The following is an 18929-nucleotide window of genomic DNA, read 5'->3' as shown; positions in this document are numbered from 1 at the left end:
GAGAAACATGTTTGGTCCAAATACTGTTTTACATTTTGACTATTGATTGAGTCACATGCTCTTTCGGTGGGGGTTGCTGTGATTACCACACTTTGGTGAATCACAAGGTAGTTTTAGAGATTTGTTTTTCTCTGATACCAGTTCTCAGAGCCTTTACATTTTGGGTCACTTAATCAGCTCTTGAATCCAGAAACTGTAGGATCCTGTTCTTCTCTGGAATCATTTGAGTGCTTTAATGCAGTTTGACCTCCTGTGAGGGATGTTGCTAGTTCTTGGTTGGTGTTGGCTTGGGTTTGGTTTTCTTAATTCTGACACATTCGATTTTTGATTTAATTGGTTCAGTCTAATGGCTTTTGAGTCACATCTGCAATGGTAGCTGTTGACTGACTTCCACTTGGAAGTTTGTATCTACTTAACTAATGTAGGGTTACCCAAATGAAGGACCATTGTTTTTATTTGTAATAGTGTTTCTGTGTAGGTGTCTGAAGAGCTCATTTTATACTATGAAAAATCCTATCTTGGTGAGAGGGTTGAAATGTGGTTTAAACCTTATCACAAAGAGTTCAAAACACAATATTCTGGCCTCATTATAAATGTAGCTATCTTTAGTTAAATTAAAAAAAAAAAAAAAAACAACAAAAGGAAAACCAGCTGGCAATTGGACTAGTGCTGCAAAAAGTTTTTACTTACAGCTATCTCAGTCGTGCCATGGCTTTATACAAGTGATTACAGTGGATCTTACAGACTGTATGGAATGGAGCAGTAGGATTCTCAAGGTTGAGCGGACAATTTACATGTATGTGTGCTACTGCAACAATTCAGGGATGACCTTTACTAAAAAAAGTGTTTGGGAGCAATTTCTATGCAAGCAGGCATGCAGGAAGCTGAAGAATTTTGCTTATTTGTGATGTTTTCCTAGGTTTTAATCAAGAAGACAACACTGAGGGATTTCCTCTTGGGTTTCAGCGCTTGGGAGCTTCTTTCAAGGACTGAAAGAAGTAATTATGGCTTCAGTCCTGGACTCTGCACTAAGTGATCTTAAAATTCTTCCAAACACAAGTAACTTTATAACATGGATTTCAAAGGGGGTATAGCCTGTGGACTTAACCTTATTGGTAAGCTACTTAAGTAAAAGATCACTTTGCTTGCAGTATAACAGGAAGCAAACCACAAATGGTTAATGCTTCACTTGCAGTGAATGACTTAGATCAGTGTTTTTCAGTGGGGAAAAAAAAGTAAAAAGCTTGTAAAATTCAAATGTGCAGTTCTTTTCATTCAAAATGGTGTTCTGAATCCCTGGTTTTATGTGGATGATTTTTAGTTTCTGTAGATCTAGTCTAAAAATACAAAGGTACATTTTCTAACTGCCTGTTCCAGCAGTAGAAGGCCTTAGAAAATCAGTCACTGTTGCTTCTTTCCCCATGTATTATCATGGTCTGCATCAGGTATAATGCAGTTACAAGTGACTTGCAGTATGAAAGCTCTTAAAATCATACTAAGTTTTAAGGACTTAAAGCAAAACACTTAAGAAACAGTGTTGGAAGTCCCTGGCTGTACCAGCTGAGGTCAGCCTGACAGAAGAGAAGAGGATTTTGGTTGTTCAATACCATTGAAAAAGGGGAACAAAATTTTGTAACTATAGTCATATATAACTTTGAAGAAGTTCTGATTTTAAATAAGGAATATTGCACTGTCATTTTTCAGGGTTTATCAAAACCAATCACTTAAGTTGATTTTAGCAATGTAGGTTCTGATTGTTTTTTCTTGACAAGAAAGTACTACTTTTTTATTTTTATATTATTGCAATATATTACACTCTGCTCATGTTTTTGGTTGTTTTTTTTTCTTTTTCACTCTAGAGGAAAGTTCCTGTGGAAAGGAAATAGGAACCAAACTTTGAAATCTAAAATAAGGACTAAACTGCTTTTCATTTACTTTTCTGCCCTTTGAGATGCCAGAAGCAATTTCCTCTTGAAGCTGACTTCCTTTCTGGAAATGATTTTCGTCTCCAACCATGTTGAGGCTCTTTTCTCATTCTTTCATTCTGACTAACTTGCTTTATTTCCCTCTCGCTGCAGTTGAGAACTTCTGGAGGTAAGTAGTTACAGACAAGCTTCTAACTTTCTTTTTCAGTTCTTCTGCCCCCTTCTGCCCCCCCTCAGCCAGTCTAGAAGGACAAACAAAGCACTATTGGTGTCCTCTGCAAGAGAGCCCTGATAGGGGGCTGGCTGTAAATTGACGTGGCATGGAAAATCTCTGCTAGTTTGTAGCAGCTCTAACACTGCCGCGAAATCAAGCCTACTCTTGCCAAGTTTGTAGCTTGAAATCATCACGGGTTTGCTGTTTCTGTATAAAAAAATGAATGGAAAGTACCTTCGCTTTTTGATTTGGGAACTGGACTTTGTCTGGATTTACAGCTAATAGAAAACAAAATCAAAGGGAATTACTTGGATACTTTTTCTTTTCCCCTGTAGTGAGAGCGACAGATCTTGCTGCTCCCCCCAGCCTTTTCCTGCAATTTAATCACTTGCAGATCTTGCCATGGGGTGCGGACTGAGAAAGCTGGAAGACCCAGATGATAGCAGCCCTGGAAAAATCTTTTCTACATTGAAGAGACCACAAGTTGAAACAAAGACGGATTCTGCTTATGAATATGTATTGCTGGATTTTACTTTAGAAGGTATCTTTTTATGTTATATATTTACTATTCAGAGAAAGCAAGGAATAAGATTTTAACTCTGTTCTGTCTTGTTTAATTTACAGTAAAACTTAGATACATTTTGGCTAGCTTTGATAAAAGTAAGACTTTTATTTTGAAACACAAATCATGATGAAGGTCCTCACTTATATAAAATTACAATGGAAACTGCTGAAATATTTTTAACAAGCAGACCCCCCAAATTACACAGCTGTCCTTGTCTCAAGGAAGCTGGCTAAAAAACTGTTAGAGATTTTTTGTAGTTTCCTGTGAGTCAGATGCTGCCATCCTTACTCACTTTGAATAATGGTTGTGTTGAATTCGGTGTGATGGTTCAGAAAACACACTGTGCTGAGCCTTAAGTGAGTAACAGTTTGTAAAAATGGACTCAACTTCCAAAAACAGGCTGTCATTGTCTTTGCTACTTTATGCAGAAGTAAGCCTGTTTCTTACGTGTGTATCAGGAGTAGCTTCCCCTCTTATGCCCACCCCAGCATCTCAGCATGTATTTTAGTAAGAGCCTTACAGTTTCATCTTACTGGTTTTTTCTGCTTTATTTGTAGCTGGTGAATAGTCTTTTGAGATTGTGACCGAAATAAACCAAAATTTGTATGCGTAGCTAGAGGCAGACAGTGCTCTGTGGGATACTTCCTTCCCGAGGGTGTCCTGTCTAACAGGGCAACTCCCTGTTCCACCAACTTGAAAATATAAACAAGCCCAGATGGCTGTCCTCTGAGAACAGACAGCTCAGTTTTGTGGTTACTTTGTAGTAACTTGTCTTTTGTAACGACTGGGTCTATTGGAAATGCTTAATAAGGGTTTGAAGCAAATGCAGTTGCTAAAAAGGTTGAATAAAGGGAGAAAAGTGTAAGTGCATGTTGTGTTACGTTTTAGGAACTTGTTTGTGAACAAAACTTAGCCTCTGTTTAGTTTTAACTAAAGGTCCGTAGTAACAGGTTTATTTATATCAGTCTATTCATGTATCAATCTGTATCAAAAACCTGCAAGATACTTATAGAAGCCACATTCTATTACGAAGTTACATTACTTGACATCCAACTGTATTTGTTTTTCTATTCTTCTCCACCAACAGTTTCTCATTGGCTTCTTCTTTTTGAAGAATCGAAATGTTATGTTGACTGTAGTAGTGGTAAGGTACTGGAAGTAAAGCTCGGCTGCCAAGTGCATACATAGTTTACCTACTGATAACAGAAGAGATAGCAAAACAAGTTTTTTTGATACTGAAGATCATTCACTGTTCTGGATAGTTTTCCTGTGCTTTAAAGTAGCAAGTTTCTGAAAGTGTTCTGTAAAGCCTTGTTGTAAAGGTGGTTGTGACTTTAAAGTACATCAAACAATTGCAAATAAAGGTGCATCTATTTTAATAACCTCTCAGTACAGCAGTAAAAGTTTGGCTTCTCCTGTACAGTCTGATATTCAAAAGTGCTTAGCTTCATTGACTTACTGTGGAGTTTTAAATGCTAAGTAAATGAGATCCATTTCAGATCGTTGCCTAACTTTTTAGACTTCTAACTGTAAGCAAGTTGGTTTTAACTGTTCTGTTGAATGGTTCTAACTGTGGGTCTATTTGGCCTTATAATATTTTTGTTTGGGGTCTTTACTTTTTAGAGCCAGGATAACGAATACAGAAGAAAACAGTGTTTACTGTCTTGAAGACATTTCTGAGTTTTGTTTGCTTATGAAATACAGGGATTGGCTAAAGTACTATGGGGAATATGTTGAGCTTCCTCCCCGCCCCCATTCCCCTTCAATTCACTCACATACTTGCTGCTACTTGAATATCCTTTAGCTAAATGAAACCTAAGTGAGAGCCTTTTAGCACTTTAGCCCAAAGTTTTCACTCCACTGTCAAGATGTGTATGATGTGTATTGTCTTCATGGCTCTCTGCTGAGGTCCAGAGCAATACCTTCCCCAACATCTGATATTGCCATGACTTGTTACCACCACTGTATCTTGCACCAAGTAAAACTGAAAATCTGTGATAAGTAGCTTACTGTAGTATCTTACAAAGGATATGTCCTGCATTAAGATAAAAGTATAGCAAGCATAAATGTATTACTTCAATTTAATATTCCTTATTCCCTGCTTCATCATCTGAAGTTGAAGTGAGCCTGCTGGGGAGACTTTCATGAGTGCCTCGTCTTGTCCCAGGCCATGACGCAGACTAGGTCAACTATGCTATAGTCTAAATCCACTGGTTGGAGTCCTTGTGCATCTAAACTGGTTGCCAGCAGTGTATTGTACCTTGGCTTCTTTTTTCCTGGTCCCCAGAATACTCCCATTCCTACTGTAAAAATCAGCTTTGAGTTCTGTGGAGGTTGTTCTGCATTAGGAGAATCCCTAACAAGAAAATTACAGACAGTCTTTTATTTTGGTGGGATTTAATAGTACAAAGGCAAAGGAGCAGTGGACTCTGAAGTGTAATTTTAAATGCCTGTCAAGGACTGTAAATTCTGCAGTCTCAATCATGAGGCATATCTTGGTTATGAAAACAGCTGTTGTTTTTGAGGTCAGTTTAGCCATAATGTAGAGATAGTTCCAGTGTATCTACTCAAGCAGATGTTTATGCTTTATTCACAGCCCTCCTCTTAGGGAAAAGAGGGAATATTGATGAAGCCCACTAAGATGACATGCTGTGAAGTTCTTGTCACTCTGAATAGCATTTTGAATATGTATGAAGTAGCTATTTTGTCATCATCTTCAGTGTCATGCATCTGAAGTCTACAGCTAGTGATTTAGCTGCAGTTCTGTTATTAGTGAAAGTATCTTGGCTACCTGTTGATAGCACATTAGGAAGGAAATTTTCTTAATGAAAAATGGTTAAGACATTCACAAAATGAGTGATGATCATACATTCCTGCTTTTCTGGCTTATGGGCTGTAAAGCAATTATTTCTACATTACATACTTAATGTCTTCTAGACTTTCTGTGAGTAGAATCATGGGATGGAGGCATTCCAAAGGGCAAAATATCATCCATCTATGAAAGGCAAGCTGTGATATACTGTCTGCTTAAAAAAATGAAAGGCAAGGTAGCACAAAAAGGTGGAACAGCCCATTCCTTATGACTGAAAATGTCAGAGTTTACATTAAGAGGTTGACTTTGCTAGTTATCAGCAATAAATCATTGATATATATATACTAGTGATACTCTTTGGTAGTGCATTTCTTGTGGTATACATGATTATGGTTTCTCTTGATAGTTTTTCTAAGCTGTTAAGGCTTTTATGGTGACAGGCAAAGTAGGCTTCCCTTCCTTTTTCCCTTTAGTAAAAGTTGGTATTTAAAACCACTTGAGTGTTGTAAAACATTAGTTTCTGATGTTTTGTTTTTTTTTTTGTTGTTGCTGGTTTGTGTTTCTGATTTTTAAAGCCCTCCGTAATGTATCTATACCAGTATTATCCCCATTTTATAGTGGGAAAGCAGCGTAGAGATTGATGTTTTACAGAACACATTACTCATGAGCCAACAGAATTCTTGTTCACTTTATTAGAATTAAAGATTTAAGCAGACTAAATGTTCATACATCTGGTTTGTGATACTTTAAACCAGTAGGATAGGCAGACTTTGTGACTTTGATAAAGTCCTTCAGTTCCTTGCTGTTGCCCACCTACAGTGTAGGGCAGGTAGATAAGAGAATGTAAGAACATGAAATTAACTCTTGACAAATACATTTACATATTGGTGAATGAGATTTACGTCATTGCATTTATCTCTTTTATATAAAAATTACAGAATCAAAGGTGAATTGGTGTATATAATTGTTTTCAGTTTATTGTCTAGTTTGAAAGGGGATGTTTAGAGCAGCATGTTCAAATGTTTGTATCTTAGAACAAGTGTTGTGAGGTCACTTAATTCCAGTTAGGGCATCCATTAATACAGTTGGACACTGGTCTTAATGAACTGAAAGTATTGCAAAGAAAGGGAGGGACCCATTAGAACACAAAAAAGTACACCGCTTGCTGCAGTGGTCACTGATAAAGACCATCAAATTCCAACCCAAGCTGTCATAAGAGTTTGTATCTGCAAACGATGAAGATTTTGATGATGACAAATATGCTGGCATAAGTACTCTTTAGTTACAGTCTGTGCATAAGTATTGATTTCCTGTTTTCTGGGAGCATCTGCAATTCCAGTTGGAGTTGAGGGGAACAGGAAATACTGACCTGCCACAGACTGACTGTGGCAGAATATATCATCTATTACCAGTGTGGAATCTTTCTTTTCTCTGTGTGAAAGCTGTGGATCAGACCATTCTCCAAAAAGTTTTCCCTTTATTTATGTAGTCTCCCTCAGTAGCCATGTAGTGCCTAGCTCTTACCTGTTGATTGGAAATGCTTTCACACACTCCAAGAGACCCTCTTAGAAATTATTGACACTGCATAGCTTACTTAAGTGACATGCACTTAGGTCTGCTGGAAAAGGGAGTTGGGACAGTGTACATGAATTTGGCTCACAACTAGGGTTGAAGGTTATTGCTTCAGAATGTTTGAGGCTTTAGCTAGGCAGAATAGTTGCTTTAAGTTCAGACCTATTGCGTGTTTAGATGGTGATGTAGCTCTTGAATTAGCTTGGCAAAGCTAGATCCAACAGAAAGCATTGCCAAATAGATTAAAAATAGATCAGAGTAACTAGTAAAAAATATGTACTTCAACTAGGTGAATACTGTTGCATCAGTTATGAGCCTGCTTTTCCATGTATAAATAGGTGTGTAGCTTCTTAGTAAAGCCTTGGGATAGATTTTGTGTGGTTTATATAAAAGGAGCTCACCCCAAAAGTGTATGGGCGTACACAGAATCACATGCTTCTCTTCTGCTTTCAATGCTTTTAGGTTCCTCAAATCCAGACGTCATCAAGATCAGTTCTGTGTTGGATATAGCACCTAAGGTGGAAGAATATTACAGCAAAGGATATGTTGTAGGAGCTGTTCATCCTATTATGCTGCCAATTGGACGTAGAAGGAGTTTCCCTGCAAGTCACATGTATCGAGTGGTACTTTCACGATTAAAATTAAGGTAACAGTGAAATAAGTTGAATACTTTGATCCATTAATGATGTTGCCTATAACTGGATTGCTCAACATATGCATAGTTTATTATCAACTTGAAATGAGAACCTCAGAGAATTAAATTAGTAATGTTTATTAATTAACATGAAGCACACAGTAGGCTAATGTTTACTTTGCCTCTGAATATGTCCAAGCAAAATCCAAAGTTGCATATCATCACTTGTGGGAAGATAAATTGTTAGTTTACTCTTTTACTTTTAATACATCTTTGTAGTAAAGTATGGTCTGTCTTAAAACCTGCCACAAATGCAAGATTACACAAAACACTGAGGGAGTAATAAGCTGCTTTAAATTCTCTCATGTCTATTTTTTGTTCTTAAATTTCAAAACTTTCATGTTTTCACTCTTCCCATAAGAGCATTATTTAGGGAAAATGACCTATAAAGTGTGAATTAGTTTGTCAGAGTTTATTTTTTTCCATCTTAATAAGAAGGAAATAATCATTCTGTGATTGAAGCTCATAGAAAAGCTTGGTTTTGATACTGAGGGAGAGTCAACAGTTTTTGTGTTTAAGCTCCATAGTCTTGTTTATTATACCTGTGTTCACTGCATTGCAGTCACCATGTGATCATAGAGAAAATGTACAAAGAAACTTTGCCATTAGTTTCTTTGAATGCAAAGAAGATAACCTTTTTATCTTATTTTGAATAACTAGAAAAGTGTTACTTTGTTGAAGAGCTGTCATGTTTCCCCCTTTGATCCTGAGTCGTAGTGCAAGGCACAAAGGTTCTTTCACTTTTTCTTGGAAGACTGTAAGGGTGTGAGTTGGAAGGTGCCCCTTGCCAATCCAGTAATTTTGTAAAACATGGTTCGTTTGAGGGCACTTCTCAAACACCTTGCTTAAACAAGCATAGTTTGTGGCATTTGCTGCTCATACAGCTCTCCTTTATAAATCCATCTGCAAACGAGGTGAAGGTTGTCCATGTGGGCAAATGCTTGAGTAAGAAAAGCAGAATATTTACTGTCTGGAGCTGAGGCTTCCAAGAGGCAACACTGACAGTGAACAACCCCCACAACTTGCCCTGTCCCTATGGATGTGGCATCCTTATAAATTTATGGTTTGAACCATTAGGCCCTTGAATAGGTGGCAGACAAGACCCTGCCGCCTACATGTGAAACTGCTGGGTGTAGTTTCCCAATTTCCTATGCAGGTATGCCATATGTACAGTTGAGGGTCTCTCATTGATGTTTCATTCCAAAGCAAAAAACTCTGTGAAGGAAGCATCAAATAAAATCCCATTATATTATTGATATACACCAAATACTGTTGAGTAGTAACCTAACTGGCTTTAGATACAGCATGATGAATACTGTTATTTAAACGAAAGTTAAAGCTTGTCAGATTCTCATGTCTGAGTGATTTAAGCGTTACCTAACCCAAAGTAATGTTACTGCATTGTATTTCTAGTGTTTGCCTACACTGTCTTTCATACAGTAGCTGCAACTCTGCTTTACTTACAAAAAATAGAGTAGCATGTTAACAATGTAAAAGATCCATTTCTATTCATACTGTGTTTTCTACAAAACTGAACCTGTTTTGTGCTTGCTACATTTATAGCTTAAATTTGTATTTTTTGCATTGTCAGAGATTTTGTGGTTTATTTATTACAAAAGCAGGGCTGTTTGTCAGTAAGGCTCAGTTTCCAGAAGATGTCTATTAACAGCCTTCAGCTGAAGTTCTTGTTAAATATTACTATTCTTACCCTGACATTATAATAGATAATACCTGCCACTTTGTGTAAGAAACAGAACAAAACACCAAACCCCACTGAGCTCTACATAAAAGTACGAAGAAGCATTGCCAGGGTTTCATTCATAACTATTCCAAAAGAAAAGAATTCTGTATGCAAGCATTTGCCAAAGTTAGCAGCAAACTACTGACAAAGACTGCTTTCTTTCTGTGTCCTAGCCAGAAGCATGCAGCACCCAGAGGACAAAGGCACCCCAGGCTGGTGATTGAGGAATGTCCTGTAATGTATGAAACACTGACAAATGAGGTAGTGAAAGAACTGTTAGAAAAGGTAATGGAGGGTTTTCTTCAAACTTATCTTCTGATTTTTTATTTCTACCATATATGTACATTCTGTTGAGTGGTTGATGGGGTTTTAGTTTTGAGTTTTAAACTTGGGTTATTTCATAAAAGCTAAAAAGTCTTTTTTTGAAGTTCATGGAGTTACTTTTTCTTCACTAGTTGTTTTTTCTAATTTAGGACTTGGTACTAAGCCCTGTAAAGCTTTGGGAAACTGGCAGCTTACACCACTGAAAGTAGAATGAGGCCCAGACTCAGTCAGTCTTTACAAAATGCTTGTATGATAGCTTTTTCTGGAATTAAGGAAAAAGTTCTGAAGTTTTATGTTGCTCTGGGTTAAGTTGGGTATTCCTAATGAACGTGAATATATTCAATTTTTAAGCAAGATTCTATAACAAATATAAAATATCCAGCAACTATATTAATATTTACTTGGCATAGCTTTTAAAAATACTGTGTAGTTAAAAAAAAAATGAACTTCCAGTGGCTAGTTCTTTTTGTGTTTAACTTCCTCTGCAGAACCGAAGACTTGCCGAAACGGGAAACTGTTGTTATTACAGGAGCTGCAGTGATATCTTTTACATTAGTTACCCAGGAAAGCAGTAGAGGAGAAAGCGTACTGGGGATCTTTAATGACCTTTGAAATTACCACAGAGTTGTTTAAAATTTCTAAATCCAGTATTTCCCAAGTGATTTCTTCTTTCTGGGCTGGGGTTTCTGTGTTTTCCTGGAAGGGCTTTATTGCACAGGGGAGTTTGTGGCACAAGTTAGCAGTGGGATCAGCTTCTTAAATGGCAGCACTCCTTATCCCAGGGTAAAAAAACAAACCAAAACTCTACCACCAGGAACAGACACATCTCATAGGTGGTGTATATTCTACAGTTATATTTTGAGACTTTAGTGCAGAGAAAAAGACCCACCACTGGCTGAAAGCAGAGTAAAGTGGGTTTTGTTTTGCTTCTAGCTCCCTCCTTGCTCTGTTTCTTCACTGTTCTCAGTAATAGTGAAGCTGAGTAGCCTCTGAGGAAACCTGAGGATAATGAATCATGACACATGACTAACATATTTCTATAGTATTAGTGGTCAGTAATTTTAGAATGACTTCTATCACATGTTTAGAGAAACACTACTATTCTATCACACCATTGTACTGCTTGTCACTGTGACACAGCAAGTAAAATACTTTGGATTTGTTTAAAACGAAGTACTTAGTACACTGAAGTCAGTACTAGCTTTGGCCACCTCTCTTGGCCTGAGTCCAAAGACATGCTGGAAGACTTCCATTTACTTTGAAACATAGGCAGTGTGCAAAGACAAACCACCCTACTATAGTATAGTGTAATGTCTTTATGTCCCTGAAAATCAGCAGTAGTTAAACACAGCACATATATAGAAGTTTGGTGGTGATTAGGTTTGTTGGCTTGTTTGTTTGTTTTTTTTTTGAGCTACATGCAATTCTGAAATCACTGTTGTAAATGCAGGTTAACGAAGCTGCTAAAAGAGGAAAGAAGTTTGTGGGATTTGTAACGCATTTTCCTCAACCTAAAGCCTGTAATGGAACAAGCACAGATGGAAGTGCAGAACTGGAATCAACACTAGGTAGAAGAAATAGGGAACACAGAAGAAAAAATTCTGATGAAAACTATAAAAACTGGAATGAAGGGACATTGAGTGGTCACTCATCTGAGAGCGGAATAGAGGAGGAAATGCAAGGAGATAGCAGTCTGTTACAGGATGCAGATTTCCAGTTTGGAAGAGAAGTCAGCCCTGTTAAACCACGGAAAGGAGACGGTAATAAATGCTGCTTGTTTACTGCAGAAATAAGGTGGTTTATTGAGCTGCTGTTTTAAAAAGGCGTTGGGGGAAAAAACAACAGCATGGTCTACTGTATCAAGTACTTATTTTCAAAGATGCATCTTGTTAAATCCATATGTATTTCTAAATAAGCTGCCAGCTGAAGAAACAGAAGTAGAATTTACCTTCTCTATGTGTGTGTGGACTGTGGTAATATATTAAAATATTTCACTTTTCATATAGAATATTGGAAATTCTGGTTTGTAGTTTAAAGAAAAAGTAAAAACACAAACCAATAAAAGTTGCCCGCAGTGTAATTCTGATTTTAAAAGTGATGCAAGCATAGCTTTTTTTGCTTCATATGTATATAACTAATATGTGGCAGTAAAAAACTTTTAGGATGAAGTTTTAAATCCTTTTCCTAAAGCTTACAGTTTTCACTTAAGTAATAAGTGTAGATTGCCAAGAATGTGTTATGATTATTCCAGTTCTGCATGTTTGAAACTGACAACAAAGAGAGCCCCTTCCAGCTAGAGCTGTAACTTTATGTGCTTCTAGCCACCTTGCATAATGTACATAAACAGATCTGTTCATAATGGATTCTTTCTGGTTAACATGCCTTCAAGAAGCATCCTGAAAGAGATCACTTAAAATAATGTATTGACTATGAAATCAGAGAGAATAATTGTTACAAAATGAATTTGCACCAGAGAAAAGTAAGCATTGAAAAGGAAATAGTATAGGAAGGAAAAGTGTCATTGGAAAATATTGGTGCTGTGGTGTAAAAACTTAGTTGTAGAAGACACTTTGCCTATGTCTGTGTGAGAGAGTGCCTGAAACAGTGACTTCTGATACTGAAGCACTGTAAGGCCTCTTGACTTTCTAGGAAGGAAAGGTAAAAAGGAAGAAGTAAAGCGTGAGAACTAATGCAAGATAGTATTGCGTAGAAAGTGGGCAGCATGAAACTTTCATGTCAGATTGCATTTTGATATAATAGGTTCTTCCCTGATGGGCGAGACATGTTGTAATTGCTCTCAAGAGCAACCTTTTCACTTTCCTGTTAAGAGCTAAGGCCCTTCTCCAGTCTGTAGACTGTCAGGATGATGATGACTCCAAGCAGTGAGAAAATCAATGTTCTTATTCCTTAACAATTTTATTAAAGGAGGTTTGGTGTACAGCTCAGCCTTTATAGCACAATCTGTTAAAGCTTAACTCTTTTCCTTGCAATTTGAAATACTATGTTTGTTATATGTAGCAGAATAAAAAACCTCTTAAGTAAAAAGCAGGAACTCTTTCTTCTGTTAAGGAGCTTTGTTAGTGTATTCTGGTGTGGTCAGGTAGATTACCAAGCAGTGCACTGATGTGAACTCTCAAAGGCAGTCTTACGTGCACGTAGGTATGTACTGCCACTTCAGTTAGCCATTTCTATTTAGGTCTGCTCAAAAGATGCAAAACTCATTTCTAGAGTTCTAGATTTTGAGGTCATAACATAAGAATCTTGACCACTTGCAAATGGCCAATTTCTAGAGTTCTAGATTTTGAGGTCATAACATAAGAATCTTGACCACTTGCAAATGGCCAATTTCTGATATTCATGAGCAATTGAATAGTTGTATTAGGAGACTTGGTAGTATTTTTTTCTGAATAAAAATGGCAGTGATCTCACTTTAGTATATGGGAAAGGAAATTAAGGCTTGTCAGGATTAACACATTTTGTGCTAGTGCATCCACATGTGGAGGAAGTAAAATAAAACTGTATAAAAAGGAGAGTCATCTCTTACTGATAAGAGTTCCAAGTTTTGTCCTTAGCGCACCTTATTCCAGGCACCTGATGTCACCTGCAGTGTGTGATAACGCATCTCAAAACAGAGGTTCTCCTGGAGTTTGAATCGGACTACTTACAGACCAAATCCAACTTTGGAAATCTCCCTGTATTTCTAGAGCCTAGAGAGACTAGCATCTTAACTGGTGTCAGCTAAACCAAATTCCTTTGTTTTGGCAGTCTGAATACTACTGCTTTCTAGAGATTGGTTTGTGTTGATTTAAGCTGCTCAGGTACTGAATTGTTAAGACAGTCTGAGAGCAGGTGCCAAAAATGTTGTGTGTTGTTTCTCCACAGCAGTGGCATACATGTGAGTGTATTTGTAGCATGTATTTGTATAGCTAGGACTTAACTTATCGCTGGTGATTTCCTAAAATGCTGTGAATTTTAATTTTTGATGAGTGCTTGTTTGACTCTGTAACAGCTCTGTATTAATGCCTATATATAAAAAGCATTTGAGGATATGCAGGTTTTGTGTGCTTAACTCATCATTTACTGTGTGGGAAACCCCAGTAGGCAACTAATTATATGGGTACTTAAGTAATCTTCAGAAAGCAATGGATCAAAATCAGTACTGTACAAAGCATTCCTAGTACTTACAAAAAAAAAAAAAACAAACAGAAAATTGTCTTCAGTCTTCTATTAAAGTAATTTCAAATATTTGTAGTCAGAAGTTCCATGAGTAGCAGAAATGGACCCTGTTTCCGCTGGAGTTTTCTTAGCTTCAGTATGTTTTCTCCATGCAAAACCCACCCACCTAAAAGGTCCAGTGACAACCCAAGTGAAATATGTTCAAATTTTTCTTGTACCCCAGAGTGTGCCCCCCTCACACTTCATCCTCAGTGTGTTTAGGGCTCAAGCTGAGTACAGTCACATCAGGAAACAATTCTTGAAAGTGTTGCTTAGAATTAGAAACCCGTGTTGAAATAAGAGATTAATGGTGGTTTTATTTTGGAGCACTGTATTCCAGAGGTTTATTCTCTTTTCCTTTTTTCTTAGACAAGCTGTATACAGTCTTCAATGTTTTTGATGATGATTCTACCTGCTGGACCTACCACGAGAGCATCTTGTCTATGAAAGTAACAAGAAAGGGGCCAGTTATTAGTACACTGGAAGCAGACTGGCTAGAATTAACCACATTTTATTATAAACAAGGATTGTCATTAATTGATTCATTTGTACACTGGGAAACTTCTAAAGGTGAGTAGTGTCCCCGAATAGCATGGAGCTTTTGTCTGTTTATGTAGAAATACATCATTTGTAAAAAGTAATTCATGATTTGCTGCTTGGTGTGAAGGGCAGTATGTAACCATGGTCCAATAATCATTGTAAATTTATAGAATCTGATACCTGAAGAATAATTTGGGATTTTGGGCAGTTGTAGCTCTGAATAACTGAAATTCCTGCTTCATTTTATCAAACTGAGGATTTCCAAAGCAGTAAAGTAGTGTAGTGATATAATGAAGTTAATCTTTTATGCTAGTGGGTTTTTTTGTTGTTTTTTAAGAAAAGGATAATGGGGGGAAGAAAAACAATTAGATAGATGTTTCCCTCATGCTCATATTCTGCTGGTCACTGTAGATACTGTGCTGGGCTCTGTTGAATACTTCTATAGAGACAAAAGAGCACTTTGAGTTCTCATTGTGCTTGTTGTACTGTTACCTAAGTCAGACTTCTGTACTTCCTGCTCTCTCCAGCTATTTGCTGGGCTTAAAAATTCTTTCCAAAACACCAAGTTGCATTAAAATTCAGCTGTTGAACCTGAAGATTCAGGATGTTTCTGCAGGTCGTTCTAGTCAGATGTAGACATACACAGAATAGAGAAATCTGGGTTTCTCCTTGCCCTCAACTGTAGGCAAGATCCTCCAAGACCATTTTAGACAGCTGGGGGAGAGGTCTTCCCTGGTCCCTCCTTTACTCTCCTGCAAGAATGTACCAGCTCAGTTAACACTCAAATTGTTACAATGGTAGAGCTTCAGGCCACAGGATTTTCACATTTTCATCTTTATTCTGCCAGTTTGAGTTCTATCTCAGTTTTTATTCTGGCAGATCATACTAGCTCCTTCAGGGTTCCTAGCCTTCATCCTCCCAGTGAACAAACACAGGCCTGATGTCAGGAGTGCCCATTGCTACACACCCAAAATCCCGCGCTTTGGCAGAGCTGTGAGATGGTGCTGTGTCACTGCTGCTAACAGGAGCAGCTCTTCATTGACTGAAGTATTTTGAACTCTAAAACTCTGTTGTTGGTAAAATATGTAATTAAAAGATTAATTTCCATTTGAACAATTTGTCTGAGAGCCAGAAATTAGAAGTGCTGAAAAAAAAAATAGGATGAAGCTACTGTTGTGCAATTACTTGAAAAGAATAGTACCGAAGTGTTAGGGGAATAGACCAAGAGAGTCTGACGTAGTTAATTGTTTCAGAATTTATTAATTATTGTAATAAATGTTGTTTGATAGCAAACTTGGAATTTGTACTTCAGTTATGTGATACTTTGATTGGATTTGTTAGTGTCTTGTATTAAGTTCTAAGCTGTTGGTGCCCCTTTAGAATCACTTACGGCAGTTCGCTGTAGGCAAGCAAAACACAGGGCTGCAGTGGAGAAGAGTCTTGCAAAAAGGTGTCAGGGGCCTTAAACAGTTTTTGCAGTACGCACGCTGATAATCAAGTGTAGTACTTTATTTAATGTATTAAAGTGGCTTTCATAACTCCTTTTACTCATCTGCTTCTTGCAGGAAATACACAAGGAGGATAGAATCACTGGGGTTTTGAATAATTGTAATACTGTGTGTCTAATGCTTTTTTTCTGATATTCTGATTTAAAATAAAATGCATTCAGCATCCCCTTTGCAAGCTTTGAGTTAGCAAAGGGCTTTAAAAAAAGAAAGGAAATGGAAAATCTCTGGAAGTTAGATGATGTAGATTCTTCAAAATTCAAACAAATAATGAGAACTACTCAGTTTTCATTGTTCTCAGTAGTCAGTTTTCGGTATGAATCACAGCATTTCTGGAGCTCTGCAATACAGTACATTTAGTGATTGTCAGAGGAACAAATCAACATCACAATATGTACCACAGATTGAATTTGGCAGCTTGTCTCTCTCAAACTGACTATTCTGTGCACTTAAACTGTCTAATCATGCAGTCTGTATTAGTCATCTTTTTTTGCTCTTAAATTATAATTCCTATCTATTGAAGTCAGTGGAAGAACAAAGTTTCCTTTGGGGGAGGAGAGGTGAGAAATCAAACTCCTAGTTTTCAATGCAGATATTTTAGAGCTGGAAAAACACTCTCTGGAGGTGTGGTATAATTCACTGAGGGCTGGTTTTGGCAGCTGTTGATACTAATCTTTGCAGCTGTTGTCCAACAACAGTTTTACAGTCTTCTCATTCCCCTGTAGCTGTCTGCCTTTCTCTATGTGAATAACTTTAATACCCAGGTTATGACTTATTTAGGGATTTCATGCTGCCTCTTTGCAGCAGTTGGTGCTTCTGCTTCAGCCCCACTTGACTGGTATGTATTTCAGTTAGACTCATGGGTGGGATGCTGCTGAATTAAACTGGCTTTATTCAGTTGCACAGGTCACTATGTAAATGGAATTCTGCAGCTGGTAAGTTTCTGTAACCACAGTAAGAAATTAATTTAGCTACTGAGTTCTTAAGTTAAAACATTTGTTCTTGAGGTGAATATTGAAGAGCTTTATAACCAGATTTTGGAATGCAACTAAGGGAAACCTAGAATGCTTTTTTGGAAAGGAAAAGCATTTAAGCACTTGGACTCATTACTAGAATTACTTCTTGTATGTCTGCATATACATCTAATTGTCAGCTTCACCTCACTTCTGTTTGATTGCTTTTAAACGGTGAGATATATGTAGCAGTAGTTGTTCTTTTATATAGCTTTAATGAAATGAGCAAATTTTATCTATCATTTAAATAAAAACAAAAACACCAATCCAAGTCAAGCAGCTGCAGAAATCCTCCTTTGGTTTGGACTCTACAGATGTTCTGTAGGGTCAGCAGAATTCTGTTGTTACCAGGATCAAAGTGCAATACCCAATTTAAGGTAGGAGGAAGTTTTAACATTAAAATAATTAAAAAATCATTGTCAAATCCTAATAATCACTAATTTCTGTGTTCTGCTGCCAAAAGAGGATGCAGTCATAAAAGCAATCCAGGTAAGTCGTTTTAGCAGGCATTTGGATCACTGTAGTGTTTCTGCCGTTTGTAACTGCCTTGGAGGCTCTCATTATCATAGAAGTACCTAAGATTAGTCAAAGTGCCATGGCAATGGCAATATTTTTGCTTTTTCTGCTTTGTTATTTATCATGCAGCATTTTTTTATTTTTATTAATGTTTAAGTACTGATATTAACAAAGATAAACTATTGTAATTGACAGAATGGGCAGGTGAACCCGTTAGCCACATATAGCTTCTTCAGTAGTGGTGAATTTGATATTCTACACTTTATGAATTATCACTTTGTGTCAAAATATCACTGAGTGGAGTTACCTTGTGTCAATACTGTTTAAAATGTAGTTATTCTACCATATTTGAAAAAAATGGGAATATTCAACCATGTTGTAGGTGGGCTGCTGATTTTAAGTATGTGCCTGAAGCCAAAGAAAGGTAAAAGTCCATGAGTTTCTATGAATTGCTAGGAGTTGTGCAGATATTCATATGTTTGTGCCTGCAGCTGTATATTTGGTTCCATGTACAGTCACATTATAGTTGTGCATTCTAAAAATAACATGTCCAATATATCTACAAATACATTGAAGAGATATTTATATATGCAAGTATCTAATCATAACTTAAACTACATAAATCTGCTACATGCAATATAGTAAAAAATGGTATGAAGAAATAGTTGGCATTTTATGGTACATTAACATGTGCGCTCAAAAAAATGGGAATTCCTGGTTTACATAGCACAACTTCTGTGCCAATCTTATCAGTTTTTAAAACCAGACCAGCTGTGTTATAGAAGTTTTCTTTGTTTGCTAGGTGTTTGGGGTTTTTTTTCTTTAAATCTGTCTGCCTTCCTTGAGTCTGTGGCAAAAGCAATCAGATAATTTTACTGTTCAAATTTAGTTCAAGATAGTCAGCAGTCAAGGTACAAAAGGCTTCCAGTGGCTCTTAGGAGAAGCAAAACCATAAAATGAACCAGTATCTGATGCTCAGCTTCAGTTTGGGCTAACCGGATACTGTGAGGCTTCAACAAGTGAGTCAGGGATTTGTGCTCTGAAAATTCCTTCCCAGCAGGAATTACTTCTGTTTGAGGCTCTTCCTGTGGCCATTTATGTTTTTATTTAAGTAACAGTAGCTAGGCACTTCATGCTTCACTTATATTTATCATCTCTCCCACCACACTAAATGCCACACTTACTGTCAGCGTACAATGTCGAAGTTGAGTAAAGAAGGTTTATGCCCATCTGGTGCAGGGGTATGTTGAATACAGGAAACTGGAATTCATATCCAAGCATGGAAGTGGCTAA

The 18929-nt window shown here is 37.2% G+C and overlaps 1 protein-coding gene across 3 annotated transcripts in view; it reads left to right on the top strand.

The window, feature by feature from the left end:
• Positions 1–1679: 1679 nt before the first annotated feature.
• The window catches only part of RFTN2 (raftlin family member 2), a 29680-nt gene continuing 12430 nt past the window's right edge, over positions 1680–18929 (top strand). Inside the window, exons 1-6 of one of the 3 annotated variants that reach the window (XM_062619695.1) lie at positions 1680–2094; positions 2534–2680; positions 7551–7734; positions 9697–9808; positions 11298–11607; positions 14432–14632. In XM_062619695.1, coding sequence (XP_062475679.1) covers positions 2542–2680; positions 7551–7734; positions 9697–9808; positions 11298–11607; positions 14432–14632 — 946 coding nt within the window. In that variant the 5' untranslated portion in view covers positions 1680–2094; positions 2534–2541. Of the gene's footprint in view, positions 2095–2181; positions 2681–7550; positions 7735–9696; positions 9809–11297; positions 11608–14431; positions 14633–18929 lie in introns of those variants that run through there. The other 2 variants (XM_062619694.1, XM_062619696.1) reach the window with 2 other exon arrangements.

Source organism: Pezoporus occidentalis, unplaced genomic scaffold (genome assembly GCF_034315485.1).
Source record: "Pezoporus occidentalis ecotype Australia unplaced genomic scaffold, CSIRO_AGI_Poc_V1 ctg213, whole genome shotgun sequence".
NCBI classification, from domain to species: domain Eukaryota; kingdom Metazoa; phylum Chordata; class Aves; order Psittaciformes; family Psittacidae; genus Pezoporus; species Pezoporus occidentalis.
Note: the sequence above shows the minus strand (reverse complement) of the source record. Positions and strands in the feature narration are given on the sequence as shown.